The following is a 22,148-nucleotide window of genomic DNA, read 5'->3' on the forward strand; positions in this document are numbered from 1 at the left end:
TCTGGTTTGTCGCAAATGAGCATTGGCCAAGACTCTAAAGGTTTCCTAATGTGGTTAGTGTCCCAAGACGCAGGATCAATGGGAGGGGCCGAGCGAATGCAGGTCACCGCAGCAACAAATAAATGACGCAGGCTCTCTCACTTGGAGAGACCTCAAGCTTATAAGCACACCTCCTTAAGGTGCAATGGAGGTCACTATCTTAGGCCACAGTTCTTCTTGATCAACCATTGACCCCGACCAGGTAAGTATCTTTCAACGTCCAACCTTCATCTACTTTTGTAACTTCTATCGAAAGCGAGTCCCGGCCCAAGCTCTTGATGTGGGATAACCAGTTACTCACAAAAATGGCACGAGCAGAACTATAAAAGTGACTAAACTTGATTACAACAATCTAACGATTTCAAACCAAACTTGAAAACAGAATTTCATTTCATCTGTAAAACTATATACATGACTGAGCTTGAACCAAGAAAAGAATCAAAAGGTTTAGCAAAACTCACAAGGTCGATTGATAATGAGAATTTTGTTATTAAACCATATCTCTTTATCTGTAAGACTGTAACTTAGCAAAAGTATCTATGATTCTTCTTCACCAGTTAAGGTCAAGCTGAACTCCCATAGTTTCTTGGCCAAATCTTTGTCTTTACCCTGAGAATGAGGGTTGGATATGTTGTTGTCCATCAAGTATTCTCCACTCACTCTTTTTGCCTGAGGATGAAGCGCAGCATAACACGTAGTTGCCGCTCCCTGCAACAACCATATCAAAAAACAAAGATACAAACTTGTGTGTGTGTGTGAGTTGAGACAGAATGATTAAATGCTTGAGCATGGTGATGAACTTGGAATTAGATGAAAAAATAAAAAACCTGACCTGTGGAATACTCTTCAGCACATACTTTCCCACCGCATTACCAATTGCTGCGTCAAACAAGAGAAAATAAATTCAAGACATTATCTGTTGGTTCTCTGATGCATCTATTGTTAGATCATAAACATTCATAGACAAACTTACTAGTTATGACGGCACAACATCTATGAAGCTGTGCAGATTAAGACAGAGTTAACCTTATCCTAGTTAATTATTTATACAGGATCAAACATCACCTAGGATATGAGTCACAGTGCAGGCTCAAACTAATTTTTTTACAAGGCTACGCAAGTTTTAGGATTTTTGCTTACAATCCGTTGATTATCCCAGTCAGTTCAATATGCAGTATTAGATAAACAAAGGAAACTCAGAAATGAAGTATAATGAGAAACGAATTTTACTATTTATGAAGCTGTGGTAGCGCAAAAGATTGGTCATAATGGATCCGGGATGAAGTGAATTAGCAGTGATATTCACACCTTGTTCCTGTTTTAAGTAAAACAAAGATGAGCCAAACTTAACTCCTCTAGCTTTCTCTTTGGCCTTTGGAATTCATAAAAATTTTACGAAAACACCCACGAAATGCTATCTTACCTTGAATTGCCTAGCGAGCTCAGTAGCGTGCAATATGTTACACAGCTTTGACTGACCATATGCTTGCAAAGTATTGTAACTGTTAAGACACAGTGAGAGCAATAATCGTATGTTGTTAGTTTGTTACAAATTCAAATTAAAAGTAATGAACAATACTATTACATAACAATCACCTTGCTTCATCATTTATTTTGTCAAACCGAACACCTTCCCGGTAAGCAAATCGATGACCTTCTGACGAGACAATAACAATTCTTCCTTCTCTATTGCTTTCATTAGCTGTTTTCTTCATTGTCTCCAAAAGAAGGTTTGTCAACAGAAAATGACCTGAAGAATTGTACAAACATAAACCTTATAACATATAAAATGTTCCGCATCAAAATTTTAAATGTATGTGACTATGTGAAACAATGGGAACAAACAAAAGCTCTACAAAGAAGGAAAAGTGGAGGAGATCATATGTTCTATTGATTAAACATACCCAGATGATTGGTTGCAAACTGTAATTCAATGTTGTCGCTTGAAAGCGTGAAGGGACATGCCATAATCCCTGCATTATTGCTACAAAAACAAGAACAAAGATTAAGCCGACTAACATGTATTAACATTCACGAATCCAACAATTACTGAAACAAACTATAAACTTAGGGACTTTACATGAGAAGATTCAAGGGATGGTTCAAAGACTTGTACTCTGATGCAAAGCTCCTGACAGAAGCCATAGAGCTAAGATCTAACTTCATTACATCAATCTTAGCCTCAGGTATTTCCTTAAGTATCTTTTCTCTGACTTGATTACCAGAATCTATGTTCCTTACCGCCATTACAACATGAACACCGCGAAGAGCAAGAACACGGGTAGTCTCTTCCCCAATACCACTTGATGCTCCTGAAATCAAATAAAACAGATACATCAAGAATCAGCAAAAAAAGTCTTCTCTTTTGCTTCAAGATATGTTCTTACAACAAGCCTGATTGAAATATTCCGATAAAGTTTAATCCTTTCGTCCATTAACAGATACCAACAACAACTTGAGTTCATGGGCAGTATCAAAACGCAGAAACTAAACTGTGGATCATAAAAAGTTGAAAAACATCTGCAAGAAGAAGAAAACCTGTGACGATAGCTGTGAGACCAGTACCATCGATTCCATGAGTGACTTCTTCAGCTGTGGAACGAGCTGAGAACCCAGATGCTCCTTTCCACCAAAATGGCCACATTTTGATGTTGTTTTGTCTTCCCTAATCTTTTTTACCAAATTTGAAAATCTAATCTCAAACCAAACCCTAGCTCTGATGATCACACACTCTGTTCTCAAATCAAGGCATAAAATCTCGTATAAAGTAAGTTTCATTTGTTTTGTTCCTTGATCCAAAATAAGAATAAAGATGCTGTATTTTATTATTTCTATATTTGATACAGATGTTAAATGTGAAATTTGGATTTGTATAATGTTCTAAACATTACATTAAATTAATGAAATAAGCAATGACAAAAATTGCATGGAAAAGAAGCTGATCGATGTCAAAGGTTTTTACAGCAGAAAGTTGGGAAATAAATTAGACAAACAAAGATCCAACCGAAGAAGGAAATAGCAACTCTCTCTTGGTGTTGTGTAGAGCAAAAAACGAGTCTTAACATGTTTAAAAATCTTTCATAAAACATATAAAAGATGAGCAATCTTCAAAAGAAGAAGAGACAGGTTTGGGCTAAAGAAGAGTGCTGTGATGTTGAAAATCCAGAGATATAACCTTTCATTCATTCCCATGGAGATTGAGACCAAAAAATTTATTATTACTCAACGCTGTGTTGGCCTGGGCCTGGAGCTTCCAAATGCAGATCGGCGTTCATCACTGCCTCTAGGACCAGAACCCCAACGGTCTCCTCCTTCAGCTGGAGGAGCTCTGTCCCTGCCACTAGTCCACCGGTCAGTATTCTGAGCCGGTCCTCTGCTGTTTCCCCAGTGGTCATCTCCTGGAGGCGGTCCACGGTTGGGCCAGCGGTCAGTTTCTGATGGTGTTGGTGCTGCTGTTGGTGCTGATGAGACCTCAGTAGTCTGGCGCTTCCACTTAGGAACATATTTGGCCGGACCTGATGCTGGTGCTGTAGCAGCAGGGGCAGCAGTTCCAGTAGGAGTAACTGTAGGCTCTGCAAGGCGAGCAGGTGGTGCATTAGTAGTTCCTTTCAACGCAGCTTCTCGTTCCAGCCTTCCTTTCTCCTCCACCTCTCTCTCTCTCTGCCTTTGCTTCTCAGCAATTTCATCCAACTTTGCTTTGCGTTCAGCTTGTTCCTTCTTGAGCCTCTCAGCTTCTACGTTAGGGGAAAACACAAAATATAAACAGAAACAAGAGGTAATATTAGTTAGAAAAACTTCAACATCAATGTCAAAATGACGTGGATTTATGAAAGCAAGTCCACACCTTCCCGCTTGCGAACTTCCTCTTCTTCCTGCAGCTTCCTAATTCTTTCTTCTTCAATTGTCAAATAATATATCTGCTTCCTCTTAATATCCCTTTCTTGCTTCCTGGCTCGAATTATTTGGCTGATACGCTCCTCTCTCTCCGTCCTAATTCTGTCAAACTCTGCTTGGCGACGACTAATCACTTGTGCTTGGAATATTTCCTAGACACAGAAAGATTCAAATATAAGTCGACTGGAAAGAAAAGTTACAGGAAAAAATGAAGAACTAGAGAGCTATTAAATTAATTCAATAACGAAAAGAGATACACATCAAGATGAACACTCAGAGAAACAACATAACATGTAAAAAACTAACCTTATTACCCAACATTCTGGACAACCTGTTTTTCTCCTTCAAGTCACTCTCATGACGCTCTTTACTGAGTTCAACTTCACGCTGCATAGGAGAAGAACTTTTAAGGACCTCATAAACTTCCAACTAAGAACCAAGTTGTACGAAAAGAAAACTACTGAAACGGTAAGGTTTTACCTGTTGCTCGCGCTCATAAAACTCTCTTTCCTCTACCAGTCTTCTCTGATATGCAGCTTCAATCAATGGAGCAGCCTCTTCTCTCTTTGCTCTTTCCAAATAATCCATAGTTTTGGCAAGTTTTTGGAGTTTCTTCTCCATTTCTTTCCTTTCCTTGACTTGCTCAGTTAAGGCCCTCTCCATCACAGTTTGCTTTGTCACTTTCTCCTACATTTAGTTTAACCCAACCAATATTAGTAATATGCAAATCAGTAAACTATAATAGCTAACGTATTGTATTGATAAACTTACTCCATCTAAAAGCGGCTTCTTCTTTCCCTTTTTCATGCGCTTCTCTGTGTCCTCCAGCAAAGCCTGAGCTTCTTCAAGCTCCTTCTCCTCTATCTCCCTAAGGATTCTTTGTTTCCTTCTCTCTGCAAGCTCTGCTGCAAGTCTCTTCTGTTCTGCCTCCTCAGTTAGCTTCTGAAGCTTAAGCCGTTTCTGCTCCTCTTCACGTTCCTTCAAAAGTAAACATCAAATCAAGGAATTGTCAAAAACAGGCACAGCATAAAAGGAGAGGTGTGAAAACAACTATGGAAAAAAGAAAACTACCATTTCTAATTGCTGACGCTCTTGATCCTCCTTCCTCTTTTCAATGATTGATTTACGAGCAAGCAGTCTTTTATGCTCTTTCTCAACAGTATCCGCTAAATTTGGTATTATGCCAGCTAGTTTTGATGCTTTACTTGGGACAGGATACAGCATAGCTCTTACTTTGCTCAAAGACTCGGCAAAAACAGCCAGATGATCCCTCAGTCCATCAGACTCAATACCCTATATTCAATCAGTTGATCAAATATATTAGTATCTACCAAAGATTCAAATAGTTAGATATATTACTCAACGATAGACATGATATAACCAGTGTTCAGCTGAAGCATCAACAGAGGCTTACCAAATTTCCAAAAATTACAACACCCTTCATGTGATCAACTTTCATGGCAACGAAATTGTTCTTCACGGCATCAACAGATATCTTCTCTACCACTGAGAATTCGAAGAAGGGTACCAACTGAGATAAACTCTCAATTCTTATGGTTTGATAGATCTTAGAAACCTGAAAATATAATCGCAACAGAGAATATTGAGTACATAGAAAAAAACTGGGATAACCACCAGACCAATCCAAAATGGTTGAATGGATATTGCCCCACGACGTAGAGAACAAGGAGCACTCTTTACCTGTTGAAGTAGCCTCAGAGTAGCAAGCTTCTCCAGAGCAGGAACATATTGAGAAAGCTGCGCTTCTGGTAAAGAAGGAGCTGAGGACAGTTTCCCACCAGATTTTGAAATCTTTTCCAGCAAAGGCTGAATCTTGGAGCCAAGATCAAGTGGGTGAAATTCATGCTCCAAAACATGGAATAGATCTTTGACCTCCTGAGATGCACAGCTCAGAACACCTCTTGAAACCTAATTGCATAGAAACCAGCCTCCAAATCAGAATCCTGTAAGGCGACAAATATTCTAAACCACAGATAAGGTAGCTGCTAGAAACTCACCAGCTCTGACAGAAGAGCTGACCGGGAAAGCTGAAAAAGGAACAAACGGAATTAGAAATAACAAATGAGGAAATGAAGGGCGCAATATAAATTGAAGTAACATACATAAGAACCTATATTACCATATCTCTGCCCTCAAATTTAGGTTCAAGATTGAATCCAATGAGGTTGGCCATTCTCAAATTGCGTTCTTTCTCATTTTCAAGTTCCATATGGGATGCACTCTGAGCCCGATCAAACGGTGGAATGGACAATGCCGCCAAGACAACAGATGATGAAATCAGCTGCAAATCCTTTTGGCTTAAATTCTTATTGAAATTTTTCTGCAGACTAAATAGCTTAAACCATGCATAAGCATGATAAAGATGGCTAGAAGAAATCCAGAAGATCTCGGTCAATTTGGAATAATAAACCATCAATAAAGATGACTTGGGCGTTTTTTTGACCATGCACATTAGTCCATAGATATCTTCAACAGAGCGAAAAGCCTCCTGCAAAACAAAAAGATACATCAAGAACCATACTATCTTATTTCCAGTAATGAAAGAGAGGACAAGGTATAAGCTGCAAAACTAAATTTGATATAAGAGAAGGTAGCATCTGAAAAATACAAACAGAAAACAAAAACGAACCTGCCAAAGTCCAAGCTCGGTAGCAACTTTCAGCTGATCAAATCTTGTGTCCAGATACAGTTGCAAGCTCTCAGGGGCTGATAAGTCAGGTCGGTCCCTTTGGTCTCTGTACTTGTTCAGGTTTGCCAAATGATTTCTTATGATTTCACAAAGCCTACGGAACTCTGTTGTTCGCTTGTACTGCTTACAGAACTGGAAGGCTTTATGTGCTGTCATCTACAAGATAATAAAGTACAAGTCTTCAATCTCAATCAACTTAAAATCAGATGTATCACTAATAAGCTTTGACCTCAATGAAAACTAACCGCATAAAGTGCCTCCAACTTTGAGTTGTTTCGCAATATCTCAAGCACTGTCCTGTACGTCTCCCACAAGAACTTGAACCATGGGGTGACCAATTCACGGTCAGACCTATCTTTTCCCTTCTCCCCACTGACAATACTCAGCTGTAAATCCTCAGGCTTCCTGTCAGCTTCAAGGTCATCAACATCAAGAGCCTCCTCAAGGGCATCAGCCTGAGAACGAGCCTGCTCAGCTTTCTCAGTAGCAAGATGTAGGAAGTGCTTGATAACTTCCTCAAGAGAACTAACATTCACTTGCTGGCAAACAATACGATACTGAATCAACCCATCCTTAGCAAACCGACCCCTCTTCAAGTCAACACAAAGATCAAGATACTTAAACATGATCTTTTCAAGAGGTTTCTGCCAAGCTCTGTATCTCTTGGAAGTAATGAGATCATGAAGCGCCTGAAGAGCATCTTGTTTCTGTCCAACATTGATCAATTCTACACAAAAAAAAAAATAACATGTAACACAATCTCAATTCATACACACCCTAAACCAAATCCATGTGACCAAATGACAATTAATACTAAAACATTTCATAACTTACCATCAGCACGCTTCAACGCATTCTCTGGTTTGGCAAAATTCGCCATGTTTCAGACGAAAAAGCTAGTGAAAAAACTCTTAACGCAAGGGACACTCTCAATTAGCCTGGAAAAAACACAAAGAATCGATTTTGTTACAGAGATCACCAGAATCCAGAAAAACCCATCAGATATCTCAGTATACGACGGAAGCTACATAGACCTGAAAAACTTGCCCAAACCCTAAATTCATCACATAGAATCAAAATAACACATACGCCGCACAGAAGATTCGATAACCTTATTCAAAGCCCTACCCAGATCAATTCGATGAGATTCGATTAAAAAACAGTAGAGATCCAATCACTGGTGCGAGAACAGAGTCGAAACTTGGGACTAACCTTGTAGCCGTGATAAGAGAAGAAGAGAAGCGAAGCGGAAGCAACTCTAGGGTTTCTAGTATTAATATTATCGTTCTAAATATATATTACCGAGATTTGCAGATAGCACCGTAGTTTCTTACAGTTTCGAAATGACCCCGTTTTTATATTTTTAGTAAATAAAACCCATTTTTGTCAATACTAGGGATGTTATTCCATTTTTATTTTATTTTGGAACACTAGGGATGTTATTCAATTGAGATCAACAAATTTATAAAAAAAAATGATGAATAAAATGTAATAAAAATATTAGTGGAACTAAATATTTGGAAAATAAAACTTTATTCTATTTTTGGGCACTTGTAAAAAGTAAAGAAAAAGAAAAAAAAAAAAAAGAAAGGTTCAAGAGGTAAAAACGAAAAAGTAAAACCCTTTGAGAAGAAGAAGAAGAAGAAGCAGCGCATAAACCCCATCTTATTTTCTTTCAGACCAAAACTTTTCCCAGATTTTCCCGAGAAAATGAGCAATTTGGGATCTCGATCTTCTACCGAAGAAGAGCGTCTCAGTTACTCAAGGTATTAAGTTAATTTGAGCTACAGGTTTTTGGATTTGGCAGTAGCAGTCACTTGCATTTTCATTATTCGTCGTTCTCTTTGTAAATTCGTCTTTCTTCTCTTGATTCTGAAAATTCGCGTTGTTTGGAACAGATCTTTGTTGCAGGTAGGGAATTGGGTTACTGAGTTTTATTCCAATTGTGGGTACAATTGAATTTGGCCAATTCAAAAATCAGAACTTGGTTTACTTAGCAATTCAAAAATGCTTACTTGGTTCTGATTTGACAACGTATTGGCTCGGACTAGTTGACCAAAGTCGATTTTGTGTATATTGGTTCTCCTTTTGATTGATTTCTACAGACTTGTAAGATAAGCAAATGGCTTCTTCTACTAAAGGACCTGTTAAGAAGGGTCGTCAGCCTTCGATTAAACATAGTTGCAACTTAGCTGAGGCTAAGAGGAAGCTTTCAAAGATCAGTGATCATCATTCACATGTAGATTATGCGTATGTTTTCCAGAGGGACAGTAGGAAACCAGGAGAGACTAAGTTGAGTCAATTCCTGAGCAGGGATGCGTTGATATCGGCCGTTGATTTGATTTGGGATCGCTCGGATTTTGTTTCTGCTGATTTAGATTTTGTAAATAGGGATGAAGTTAGTAAGTTTAAAGTTTCAGCTGATAGTACACAGTTGCCTGCTGATCAGAAGGCTAATTCTCAATTGTCATCGACTCCACAGCCGAGGGTTAAATTATTGGGAGTGGCTGGAAAGATGTACACTTTCGATCCGTATAACCAAAGAAGTTGGTTTAATCAGAGTGATGGAGCCAAGTCTATAAGTGGTTTTTGCAAAGAGAATGGTATTCTGTTCGAGTCTAGATGGAAGACATTGTATAGCTGGATGGAAGGAGTAGTTCCCACTTCTACTAGATATCATGAAGAAGCGGCTGAGATTGAGAAGAGAGAACATTTTGAAGACCCTATTCCTAATCCGTTGAGCAGTAAAGCAGAACTCGCATCAAGAAATGCCAATAGTTGTGATTGTGTCTTTGATACAACTGGTGCCAAGAGCCAATCAACTGTAACTGAACCAAGGAGTCCTTTATTAGCAAGCGTCGCAGGCTCATTGGTAGACACCAGAATATCTAGATCTAATGATGTGAATGATCTCTCTTTGCTTTGCAAAGATAGGTGTGCCAATAATAAAGGACTGAACATAATAAGTTCAAAATGTAGCACGGATTGCGTTACAGAGGTTTCTTCTTCAGGGAATAACTCAGACGAAGACAGCTTTTCTATTGTTAAAAATAAACGGTTGCTTGAGAGAGATAGAAAAGGCCAAGAGACTGAAGTTTGTTCGTCCTCGGTAGAAACGCCTACTTACGCCTTTGTTGCCAAACAGCGACATGCTTTTGCTGGTGCGTTGGCAGGCATAAGCGTCAGTCTTTGTCTTCATCCACTTGATACCGTTAAGACAATGATTCAGTCATGCCGCTTTGGAGAGAAGTCTCTATGCAATACTGGGAGATCAATTATATCAGAAAGAGGTAGAATTTTTTACTTCTAATGATCAGAAAAGGGAGCTTTCTGTATTTGTTTGTCACTGCGCCACGTTTCTTAACACAATTATATCCCAATATGTATTCAGGTTTTTCTGGACTTTATCGGGGGATTGCTAGTAACATTGCCTCATCAGCTCCTATCTCTGCCCTCTATACGTTCACTTATGAAACCGTTAAAGGAACTCTGCTCCCTCTTTTTCCTAAGGTCTCTTTTTTCTCGCATGTTTCTCCATGGCCTGTTTAGCAGAATAAGTAAGGTCATATTACTAAATTCTTGAAATTTCAGGAGTATTGCTCCCTTACCCACTGCTTAGCTGGTGGTTCTGCAAGCATTGCAACTTCTTTTATCTTCACGCCAAGTGAGCGCATAAAACAGCAGATGCAAGTCAGTTCACATTATCGTAATTGCTGGTAAATATTTGCAACTTAATCTAACTTTTGCTAACTGCGTTATATAGCTTCCATGTTCTCTTGTCTGGTAAAGGTTTCCTGGCTTAACAAAATTAGTTCGCACTGAGATTTGTTTCCCATTACCCTTTCTTTAATTTCCTCTTGTGCTTTCAATATGTTTTTATGATATTTTCATCACGTATGAATACAGGACCGCATTAGTTGGAATCATCCAAAAGGGTGGTCTGCTTTCTTTATATGCTGGATGGACTGCAGTGCTATGTAGAAATATCCCACACTCAATCATTAAGGTTTGTTTTGCACACTATAATGTGTTCCTAATATGCTCTATCTACGACTAGTATTTTGATCTTTATGTCCACACTCTTCTGCTATTTTTTTCTCTGCTTGAATTCAATTCTGATGCCAAATTTATTGGAAATACAGTTCTATGTCTATGAAAACATGAAGCAGGTGGTATTACCATCTATAGGTCCTCGTGGTGAACCGGCTCAACCCACGACATTACAAACGGTGTGTCTCTTCTCTGCTTCATCCCATAATAATCTGCACTTTTAGATTCTCTTAGCAATCTGTAGTGTATTTTTTTTTTTCGTTCTTTTTGAATATGGAGAACCTGAGATTACTTGGATGATATTTCGATATTTTCTCCTAACAGCTCACCTGTGGAGGACTAGCCGGATCTGCTGCTGCTTTCTTCACAACCCCATTTGATGTAGTAAAAACAAGATTACAAACTCAGGTTTGTTTCTCGTTCCAATTTCTTTTCAGGAACCGCGTTAACAGTTGTCGCCAACATCTAACTTTACCCATGCCTGCAGATTCCTGGATCTAGGAACCAACAACCTAATGTCTATCAAACTTTTCAATCAATACGCAAGCAAGAAGGTTTGAGAGGGCTATACAGGTCTCTGCTCGCTTTGACTGATCTTATCTCCCTAGTACTGGCTATTTCAATTGTATCATCCATGCTTCATCAATTTACCAGCATGCTCCTCTCTTCTTATATGTTGCAGGGGCTTGATCCCCAGACTAGTGATGTATATGTCGCAAGGAGCTATATTCTTTGCTTCATATGAATTTTACAAGTCTCTCTAGAAGCGGCGCAACCCAATTCGTCAGCTCTCTCTGGAACAAAACAAAAGATGGAGATAGCCATAAACCGTTAAAGGACAAAGATAGTTCACCCCCAATGAAACCACCAAGACTGCAACATATGTAATACAAAGAGAGGAAAATTGTACATTGTTTTCGTTTTTGTAACTATTGATTTGATTAAATTCATTTGTGCATAGTCCTTTTTGACTGGAGAGAGAAGAAGAAGATCCATTATTCACTACAAGTTACAAAACTTTTTTTTAAGGATCTACCAACTCTACGCTTATAAGACCTCTAACCAAATTGGGCACCTCCCATTTGCTACCTTACAATATGAACAGTGTGGCTTTTTCTTTTGCCTAGATCCTACTCAGAAGAATAAATAAATGATACAACAAAGAATGTGACGCCTTTCTCAGTCTGAAAATCAGAGACCATCCCATCTTTAAGCTCTAACTTGTCCCGCGAATCTGCTGCTTCATGGTTGCGCTTTGTCGGAGAAGTTGAAGACCAACCTTCTCTTCTCTTCTTATCGCCAACTCACGACACAAAAGAAGAATTCAAATGTACCTGCAACAATGACAGCACACAGACTACACTCGGGAGATTGGCGAGAAAGGAGGATTCGGCATGTAGGATTGAAGAGCGGTCACAGCTTCTTTCAGAGGCTTAGGGACTATCTTTTCTTCTTCCTCTGTTACTGCTTCAACTAAGAACTGAACATCATCATCAATCAGCATTTTCAACGAGTTGCAATGCGACAACTGTTGTACATTCTCGCCATTTCTGTAACTATCTGAGACTTCCGTGTTATGTAATATGGCAACACAGATGGAGAATGCTTGCAATGTTGATAACTGCGCGTGGAAGTGAACATCGTATTGCCCTTCCTCAACAAATGACATGTACAAAGCTGGTATATGCTCTTTAGCACCCTATAATATGAAGATATAGATGTGTTAAATGATAAACAGAAGAAGAGTTCTTTTATAGTCTTTAATAATTTCTCATGAAAGTCCAAGTAAGCAGTTCCAAGTCAACAAGCCTAGTGTTTGATTGAGGAAAGATCCAATTTTACCTGGACAAATAGTTGCAAAGGATGCTGATTGTCCACAAGAGGCTGATCATGAGAACATGAGATACGAGGATTACCAATAACCATAAGTGGACAAGCCATGTCCCAACCACCACAGTCACAACCACCTCCTGACCTCCATCGCTGAATCAAAGGCGAGGGACAAGAGTTTTCGGTAGTTGGTAACCCGTGGTTTCCCCTTGGGATTACAACCTTCAGTTTTTCTGAACTTCTGCTGCCATATAACTCCTTTTTCTCCTCCTCAATTGGAGAAAGACCAAGAAGATTAGTTTTCTCCATCAACCTTTTGTCACCTCTTCTATATTTTAAGCTTTCTCTCTTCTCAATAGTGTCTTGAATAATTATAGCCGCAATCTCAAGGTCAGGATGCAAATCTGTAGCTGACCACGGGTTTGTTCCATTGGAAGCCTCAAGATCATAGCTTTGAGATGTGCGTCTCGGCTGACATCTCTGCTTCAGTGTATCAGAAGCATCCCCAGACATTGAGTTATTTCTTATCTCTGAGTCTGGTTTAGCAGAGTTCTTGGAGGTATTGTTAACCATATCAAGTGGTAGTGATTGATCTTCCTTTGTGGAGATACTTCGTCTTGCTTGTGCAATATCAAACAAAACAAACTCATTTACCATCAAAGTTTCTGGATCTTGTCCCTTTTTTCTTACTTCAGTGCACAATTTACAAGAAACTTGCATCTGAGCCACCAGCAAAGATTCTTTATTAACATCGTTTAAACCCCGCACACTAGCACTGCTCCTTTTTCTGCTTCCAGCAGATGAAAATGTATATACCCAAGTAGAACCATTGTCAGATTTCCACGTCTTTGCGGCGTAAACCTCCTCAGGAGAGTCGGACACAAACTGAAAAACCGGCAATCCATTCTTGCTTTCCATCTTGAGACGGCAATGTAGATGGACCGGGGAAGATTTCAGCACCGAAGTATAATCCTTATTGACAACTGGAGGAGGGCAAGCGCAAAGATTTGATCTTTTATGAATATTCGAGTAGTCACTCAACATAGATTTGCAACGCTCACTGTTCCTCCCCGGCTTTTCTGTACATCCAAACTTGAACTGATCACCTGATTCTCCTATATAACCAAGAGGACTTCTCAGAGATTTTGACTTAACAAATGGATCAAACATTTTCCTAACTCTTGAGCTGTCCTTATTGCAACTGGTTTCTAATGAGTCTACCTTTGCAGAATGAGGCTTAGGCAATCTAATTTTACGGTCATTATATTCATTCGAGGGACCGGCTACATCATCAGCTGAATCCAACACCGCCGCTCTATCTTTAATACCTGATTTCAAACAAATGTCAATGAAGTTGCTAGAGGTGCAAGGTTCAACTGATGACTTCTGTCCATCTAAAACCGTCTTATGCGCTCTTTTCTCTGTACTTCTCTTCCTCGAAGAATCAACGACTCTAAAGGAAAAAGAAGCATCACTACTACGAGACAACTCAAGTTTCGCCTTTGTATCTTTACGCCCCTGCGGTTCTCTAAGTTCTTTAAACAACGCATTAGAGCTTTGATACACAGAACCGCGCCTTAGCTCCGTTGTATCCCCCATTGCAAAAGATTTAGAAGGAAAATTCTTACACGATGTACTACGGTAACGCCTGAAACTTATCTCGGTGAAACCTTCTTTGACTCTCAATATCTCATCTCTACGAGGCGGCTTCAGTCTTGTACTAGTCCTCTTTTCTGATTCAGTAAATGGACGAGGAGGCGGAAGAACACTGTTGGGGCTTTGTTCCATATCAATTCCTTTACCAAATTCCATTTCCACTCCAATCACCACTTTAAAACATCTGTAAAACATTACAATTCAAGAAAACAGTTTAGTCTTCCTAAATCAAAGACACTTTCTCAAACATAATGCCAAATTTGTTTAACACAATAACCAAAAACCTTCAACACAAATCTCAGAAAATTTACTAAACAAAACAACTTCTTCTACATGATAGTAACAGATTAGAGTCTTAAACAATGATTAGTAGATCCAATGAATTCAATGTCATAAATCTTCAAAAGGGTTCAAATTAAGCTCCCAAAACACAAACTAAGCATGCAAAAGTAATGATCTTTGAATCATACACAATGTAGATCTCATATAAGGTTGATAGAGATATTAAAAACATCAAACAAACACACAACAAACAAGAAGATTGAAATGAATCAATAAAACCCCAATTAGTACTAAAAGAGTGTATTAAAACGAACCTAGAAAATCAAAAAGAACCCAAAATAGCAGTCAAAGAAGAACACCAAAACAAAAGAATCAGATAGCATTAAGCAAAGAAGCAAAAAGAGGCAATTTTTATTTTTTAAAGATTTAGAGAAAAAAAAAAAAGAGATCTAAGAGATACAGATAGAGACATAAAAGAAAAAAACAAAAACATACCCGAGTTACAGTAAGAAACAGAGTGTGTAAATCTCAAACATTTCTTCATCGACATGGAGAAGAAGAACAAGAACAAGAAGGAGAGATTACAAAACAATGGTGGTAATAAGAGAAACCGATCATGTTCTTTGTAATGTAAACAAAAAGATAGAGAAGAAAAAAAAAAGCAATCAATTAGTTTTCTTCCTCAAGGCATCATTTTGTTTCTTTTTTTCCCTCTTTCGAGTGTGCAAAAATCTCTCTCGCAGTCACTATCTCTCACACTGTACTTTTGCTTTAGCTTTTTTGTTGTCTGTTTCTTTTTCACTTGTTCTATCAAACAAAGGTTTTTTTCACTTCAATGAAGTGTTGTGACCTAAGACAATCTTACCCTTTGTCAGACATTGTCGCTAAAATATATAAAAAGGGTAGTTTCGTCATTTTAATTGAATCTGGTGAGAGACTGATTAATTAATTTTTTTTGGATCGGTTCGTGAACCAAAAAGAAAAAAATTAATAAAGTATTATTTACTTGTTTCTCGGGAAGTTCATGTGGGATTCCTATCCCCAATTAAAATCTTTCGACACTATGTTAAATATATTTTATTTTAATTTCAAAAAAGTTTTTAAAATAATACTAGTGTGGTATATTGTTACTGTACTAAACTTAGATTTTTAAGAAAAATATTAAATATATATTCTAATAGCTAGCTCCTATCCATAATGGGCCGCATCGTAATTGGGAAGACCCACTTTTGACCAAACTATCAACTTTAAAACATTTTGGTCCAAATTGGTAAAAGACAAAATTAATTTTATAGGGATTTGGAATTGAATGACTCGTGTAAATTAACTTGGTGAAATCCATTATTTAGGAGAAGAAAGTTTAAAGTTTGCGTTTGTGTATGTTTTCCGATTTGATTATGAACGGTGAAATCTACACTAATTTTGACAGCATGTAGAAAAGTTATACAAAAGAAGTTATTATGGGTCTTTGATAGAAATACTAAATTGAATTAATAATTAAATTATATCTTTAAATTAAATCATCAATGGTTATATACTATCAAGTTAATTGTGCAAAAACCATACAAAAGTATAAATCTTTTAGGATATGGAACATTTAGAAAGGGTTTACACGTATAAACACTCTTTCCTTTGTAAAATGATGAATTTATCTTTCATCATTCTAACTCATAAAATTAATAAAATAATTTGTTATATGATTGTTAAATCCTCTCGGCATGTGATTACAAACAACAATTATAATGAGGAACTTCAACAATGATACCATGGTGGTGCGAAGCAAAGCCGGTAATTTAGAGTTCCAGATGAAATAAGACACAATAAAACGACAACAAAATCTCGAGTGCCAAAGAAAGTGACGATGGTAAGCTTCGGCGAGTTGGTGACTATGACGATTAAGACTACTAGAGGGTGGTGGCTTACATATCAAAACGTGATCTTGATAAATATGAAAAATTTTCCTCATAATTCTTGGACTAAAAAATGAGATTTCAAGCTTTTCAATTTCTATTTGTTAAACAATTACAAAGATAAAAAGGAATTTCAACATTTGTTTTGGGTTTGTGTTAATTGGACCATATTATATCGTCTTCTCCGAAGAAATAGACTATTTTTTTTTTCTTCGATTGATGTGGCTTCTCCAAGCCATAATGTTCATAGTTTTCATGAATTGTTAATCAATCTGGAAGCTTTTAAACTTATTATAAAGATCTCAAACTACAAATTGCTTCAACATCTTCAATTTAGCTTCGAGTTTGTTAATGCTTTCGTGAAAAATTCAATTATTCAATATACAATAAAAAATTAATTTTTAGCAATATTAATGTGTACTGAAAAAGAAAAAAAATTAATGACATGTGTTCCAGACTTCCGGGTCTTTACCTCTAATTGACGTGGTTAGGTTTTCTTAAGAGTGATTTGCTTTCATGATATTTTTGAATTGTGATCCTCGAGATACGCGATTTCTCCGGTGAATCATGGACTTTCAGTCTATCTCCGTTGTCGATCGCTTGTTCATAGGGATGTTAAATAGGGTTTCCCAGCCCAACCCGGCCCTATTTATTTAAAGCCCAACCCTAAGTGAGCCATAACCCTTTTTAAGCCCTAAAAAAATTTAAAACAGGGTTGAGCCCTTTTCTGGGCCTTTCTAGCCCTTAAGTTTTTTTTTTTTTATATTTAAAGAGAAAGGTTTTTCAAACAAAAACAATTATAAGTTAATAACACTATTGTTTTATTATCAAACTAGGGGAGGTCCCCGCGCCTAGCGCGGGGTTGTATGTTGATTAAGACCAGAATTAATAATTAATATTTAGGGTTATCAAGTTAGAGATATTTATTGAATTAATTTTGTCAAGAGTCTAATTTTTATAACGACATTAATATAGAATTATGGTAAAACGCTATAACTTTTGATATATATTATTAGTAATCAACAATTAATAGTGTTTTTGAATCACAAACAATTATTAGTGTTTATATCTTGATATATATAATAGAATTAAATATAAAAAATCTATATATTTAAACCAACAATATATTAGCAACGCCCCGACCGCCACTGTCCATGGGTTCCCACGTCCAGTCTCGGTCTTTAGGCCCATCTTCTTTGTTTTGTCGTACTCTTGATTTTATGACATATTCATGCTTACTCGTTTCTTTCATATTAGCAACGCCCCGACCGCCACTGTCCGTGGGCTCCCCACGTCCAGTTTCGGTCTTTAGGCCCATCTTCTTTGTTTTGTAGTACTCTTGATTTTATGACATATTCATGCTTACTCGTTTCTTTCATATTTGTAATGCCACGACCGCCACTGTCTGTGGGTTCCCACGTCCAGTTTCGTTCTTTGAGCACATCTTCTTGGTTTTGTAGTACTCTTGGTTTTATGACATATTCACGCTTCCTTGTTTCTTTCATATTTGTAACGCTCCGACCGCCACTGTCCGTGGGTTCCCCACGTCCAGTTTCGGACTTTAATTTGGGCCCATCTTCCTGGTTTTTGTTGTATTCTTGATTTTATGACATATTCATGCTTTTAGATTGTATGTCACTGGAGTTTTTCGTAGTTGGAAACAAATAATTGAAAAATATAATCTCTTACCATATCTCTTACCTATCAAGTAAGTCATCTTGCTCTTTGAAGTAGTTATGTACGTAAAATTTCAATGGTATAGAAACAGGCATCTCCTTTGTATATATCGTGTCATATTTATCGTCCCTATTGTAGTATCTTTGTCTCTACCTTCACCATTGGTCGCTGCGTAACCCTTCAGTTGATCTCTTGTTTATAAAACCCATATAAAAAGTTGTAAGAGAAATATCATTTTCTTAACTGTATCGTATATGTATTTGTAGTATATTGATCTGAGATTGCAAAGATGTATGCCTATCAAGAAGCTCTTAGCAAAGTAAACACTGAAGATAGGTACTAAAAATGAGAGGGTTACAGAGAGCAAGTATCTATCCCTTAGAAACCACTATGTGCAACTGAGAATAATTCATATATGTACATACATACACATGTATACAACGTATTGAAGCTTTTAAATTTAAATATCGAATGCTACAAAACTGGAAAATTGCTTGTGGAGAAAGCAATATGAACATGGCCACATATATAACAAATAACCGATTATGCTTGTCGTAGATCATTCTCTTTCAAACCAAAAGTTTTACCTAAACAACATATCAAGTGACTCACAAGAGATACATAAGAGCCATATCCTAAAAATATCCGGCAAAGCAAAAACGCTCCAGGTTCGAGAAGGAAGTCATTGGAAAATTTGAGTATATACCAAACTGGAGAGTAATTCGGCTACAAAGAGAGATGTGTTGGCTTTGAAGAAAAAGCTATGTGATGCTCTACCTTTTATTTATGAATTTTATGCTATGAATATATGTTTTTGTTAGGGTTCAACTTCAGTCTCCGGATTAGAGACTTATATTCATCCGACAAACAATTCGATGTCACAATCAACGCTACAAAATTGGTGGGTTCTCTCTATTAACAAACAAAAAAAAATTCTGGGGTATATATTTTTTTTTTGTTTTGTTAGATCCATACGACGAAGAACATGACGAAGAACACCAAAAATTCTCATCAATCCGGTACGTTTGATCTTATTTTTATTAGTTTAACAATTACGGTTATGTCCGAATCTGAAATAACCATGGCTCCAGACTTCTTCACACCATGGCCACATATCACCGGAGTGGAGACGATTTCAAATTCGGAGCTTCTCTTCGCATATAAAATCATACATATGGTCTCTTTGTTTCGGGTTCCCTCTACAATAATTAGTACATATTTCAAAACTGAGCTACAAAAGAGCACATTGGATTTTGGTAAACATCAAGATTGCTTCCTACCTTCCAAGAAACATGATAGACTAATTCACATCCAAGACCAAACATTAGCCACATAAAGCATGAATCAAATTAAACGATCTTAGGATGCTCTTCATAATCCGTAAGTTAAAGAGACTTGCATTAATATTACAAATTAGACTCTAGAGGTCCACAATGGTTAATCAGAGTGTATCAAAGACGACGAATAAAGCATGAATTAGAATATCAGCAGAGGAAGCACACAAATATTCAATAAACGTAATCAATCACTGAGAATAGCATGGACCCAACTTTTGAAAGATTCATAAAAAAGGAAGATTTTTCCTATGCAACAATATTCAAACAATGAGAAGATCAATGATTGATGACTAACCATACAACCGAAGCAAAGCCATAAACAGAAACGAAAGTACTAAAGAGCCACAACAGCAGTGATACGACATTTGTTTCCTCGCACTGGAAACAATGACGTGCTTCCATAAATCCAATCTAGATTTTATGGAAAACAAACCTGCATTCATAATAAACACTACTATTAATTATTATTTTTTATGCAAGAATTAAATGGCAGTATAAAAAATTCAATGGTTAGTGCCGAAAAAAAAGCAAGGATTAGTTATGATATCAAATCAAAATTAAATATCAAGCAAGGTATTTACATAAAATTAAGGCAGTGGAGGATCTAAGAATTTTTTATATGACAATATCTACAACTAAACAAAGAAAATTTATATATTTTTAAAACAGAATCATTATTTGTTTTTTGGTAAGATTAAAACCGAATCATTATCATATTAGTAAAATTATCATTTATTTATTATTATCCACGTTAATTTAAAAGTTTAAGAGAATATCTGTTTTTTCTCATAAAAGGATGGAATAATAACATAACTCTTTTAGATTTATAACTATATTTGACATTATCATATTAAATCTATTAAGATAACTATATTTCTTTTTGAAAAATATAAATAAAATGATAATATAATTATTATAGATTTACAATTATATTATTATCCATGTCAAAATTTTAAAACATTTTCTTTTTTTCTCACATAGGAAGGTAGAACAATAACGTAACAGTTTAAGATTTACAACATAAAAATAATATCAGAATTGGAACGCCAAATCATAATCAACACAATTAACACAACTCTAATGGGAAATTAGAGTTATCTTGTGATTAAAATACTAAACAAACAAAACTAACCGAAACAAAACAAAAGTCTTCCTTTCAAAATCATTAACGTGACGGATTGCTGACTGATTAAGTTGAAGTTTTAGGCATTTAAAGATCTAGAAAGATGATTAAGGTTAAAAATTTTTATTTATTTTAAACAACGTTTGAATGTTGACAAAAAAAGAAGAAGAGAGTGTTGGGACCATCGGGAGAGACAACGTTGAGCAGCTGCGAAAGAAGCCAACGTTGTCTATTATGTTCCTCACAGTATTTGATTTGACTTTTGATGACATTACACTCCTGTCCACTTGTTGTCTCGAAAGTTCATGCAATGGAAAATTATTAAACAAAACAATTTACTTTTATGTATAAATCCTATGGAAGAACCGATCAAGCTAAGATCAATGGTTGTGGTTTTAGTACCGTATACTTCTCAAATATACCCGTTGAATAACGGAAATCCGCAAGACGGGGAGGAGACGAAGTCAACCTAGCTGGCAAAGGAGCTAACCCAGCTCCTTTGGTCTTATTTATGGTCATATGTATTTAGCAAAATATGGTATACAAACCGAACCAATCAACAACAAAACCTGGTTTTAAATTGTTGTATATTTCTCAAAAGTCAAAACCCATAATAACCAATGGAACAGAAGAAGCTAATGCAGAGCATACTTACGCTTGGAGTAAAGAGTGATGCAAGCTTCCATTGGCACACCCGAAAACGCATCAGAGCATGGAAAGAAACCTAAAAACCAATAAATTAAACAATAATTAAATCTTAGTGCATGGAAAACGAATCCTATACATACCAAAGTCCGAATCTCAGTGCCTTAGAATGACCTCGATACCAAAAACTTTAAGTTACTACTTCCATATATGTAATATTTTAGTTTGGGGAGAGAGATTGGCAACGAAGAGTAATTCCTGAATTTAACAGCCAAGTTTGTTATCCCTAATCTAAAGAGAGGAATACTTAAATTGTATTAACGACAAAAATTAGCCTCCTCTGAAGATTCATCCCTGAAATAAGTCATCTTTCTGACTTTGTGGCAACTGTGTTATCAAAAGTTGAGTGTTTCTTCTGAAAAAGACATATTTGAAAATAATAAGAACATGTACCTCAACAAAATCGGGAGATACCTCATCTTTTTACAACAAAAAAAAACATACCAAACCATCGATGATTACCTTCTCAAAAGTTGAAACCAAACTTTTTGATTATAAAAATTGATTAGTGGTGAAAATAGTGAAACCATAAATACAAAAAAAAAAAAAAATCAAATTTGTACATATAAACTATAAGATTACCTGTTTATTCATTGAATTAGGTCCAAATTTTCCATACACCAGTTCACATCGTCCCCTCCATACATCCACCCTACAATAAAAAGAAAAATTAAAATTAGGTAGAAGCAAAAAAAAGTTTGAAAAAAAGAACAAAAAAAACAAGGGTTAGTTATGATCTGAAATTGAATACCATGAGCAAGGTATTTATATTGAATAGGAGGCGGTGCATGATTTAGGGTTTCTAAATTTTTCGACGATAAATACAAAAAGAGAAAAGAAAATTTACATATTTTAATAAGCAAATCAGTATCATAATAATAAATATTTGTAAAACTGTCATTTATTCATTGTTATCCATGTTTATTAAAATAATA

The 22,148-nt window shown here is 36.5% G+C and overlaps 4 protein-coding genes across 5 annotated transcripts; 1 reads left to right on the plus strand and 3 right to left on the minus strand.

Moving 5' to 3' along the window:
* Positions 1 to 360: 360 nt before the first annotated feature.
* On the minus strand, positions 361 to 2,820 carry LOC9308656 (short-chain dehydrogenase TIC 32, chloroplastic). Its single transcript, XM_002874644.2, has 8 exons — positions 2,578 to 2,820; positions 2,120 to 2,351; positions 1,944 to 2,023; positions 1,636 to 1,789; positions 1,463 to 1,541; positions 1,270 to 1,354; positions 872 to 918; positions 361 to 747 (listed from the first exon to the last, which is right to left on the minus strand). Exons 1-8 carry the CDS (start codon positions 2,681 to 2,683, stop codon positions 577 to 579), a joined length of 954 nt encoding a protein of 317 aa, XP_002874690.1. The 5' UTR covers positions 2,684 to 2,820; the 3' UTR covers positions 361 to 576.
* A 125-nt stretch (positions 2,821 to 2,945) lies between these two features.
* On the minus strand, positions 2,946 to 7,941 carry LOC9310758 (eukaryotic translation initiation factor 3 subunit A). 2 transcript variants are annotated; one of them, XM_021021026.1, is made up of 14 exons: positions 7,856 to 7,941; positions 7,478 to 7,581; positions 6,889 to 7,370; positions 6,584 to 6,799; positions 6,074 to 6,442; positions 5,952 to 5,981; positions 5,635 to 5,862; positions 5,348 to 5,509; positions 5,005 to 5,226; positions 4,705 to 4,911; positions 4,414 to 4,620; positions 4,240 to 4,320; positions 3,884 to 4,085; positions 2,946 to 3,773 (listed from the first exon to the last, which is right to left on the minus strand). In XM_021021026.1, exons 2-14 carry the CDS (start codon positions 7,521 to 7,523, stop codon positions 3,262 to 3,264), a joined length of 2,964 nt encoding a protein of 987 aa, XP_020876685.1. In that variant the 5' UTR covers positions 7,524 to 7,581; positions 7,856 to 7,941; the 3' UTR covers positions 2,946 to 3,261. The 2 variants fall into 2 exon arrangements, with proteins under 2 accessions (XP_020876685.1, XP_020876687.1); XM_021021028.1 differs by having other exon boundaries at positions 7,772 to 7,862.
* A 330-nt stretch (positions 7,942 to 8,271) lies between these two features.
* On the plus strand, positions 8,272 to 11,695 carry LOC9310759 (probable S-adenosylmethionine carrier 2, chloroplastic). Its single transcript, XM_002872541.2, has 9 exons — positions 8,272 to 8,409; positions 8,542 to 9,933; positions 10,035 to 10,153; positions 10,235 to 10,359; positions 10,550 to 10,649; positions 10,786 to 10,872; positions 11,018 to 11,101; positions 11,181 to 11,266; positions 11,376 to 11,695. Exons 2-9 carry the CDS (start codon positions 8,766 to 8,768, stop codon positions 11,455 to 11,457), a joined length of 1,851 nt encoding a protein of 616 aa, XP_002872587.1. The 5' UTR covers positions 8,272 to 8,409; positions 8,542 to 8,765; the 3' UTR covers positions 11,458 to 11,695.
* LOC9308657 lies at positions 11,612 to 15,273 on the minus strand. Its single transcript, XM_021022659.1, has 3 exons — positions 14,957 to 15,273; positions 12,536 to 14,363; positions 11,612 to 12,392 (listed from the first exon to the last, which is right to left on the minus strand). Exons 2-3 carry the CDS (start codon positions 14,333 to 14,335, stop codon positions 12,051 to 12,053), a joined length of 2,142 nt encoding a protein of 713 aa, XP_020878318.1. The 5' UTR covers positions 14,336 to 14,363; positions 14,957 to 15,273; the 3' UTR covers positions 11,612 to 12,050.
* Positions 15,274 to 22,148: the final 6,875 nt, after the last annotated feature.

The sequence above is a fragment of the Arabidopsis lyrata genome (genome assembly GCF_000004255.2).
Source record: "Arabidopsis lyrata subsp. lyrata unplaced genomic scaffold ARALYscaffold_6, whole genome shotgun sequence".
Classification (NCBI taxonomy): Eukaryota; Viridiplantae; Streptophyta; class Magnoliopsida; order Brassicales; family Brassicaceae; genus Arabidopsis; species Arabidopsis lyrata.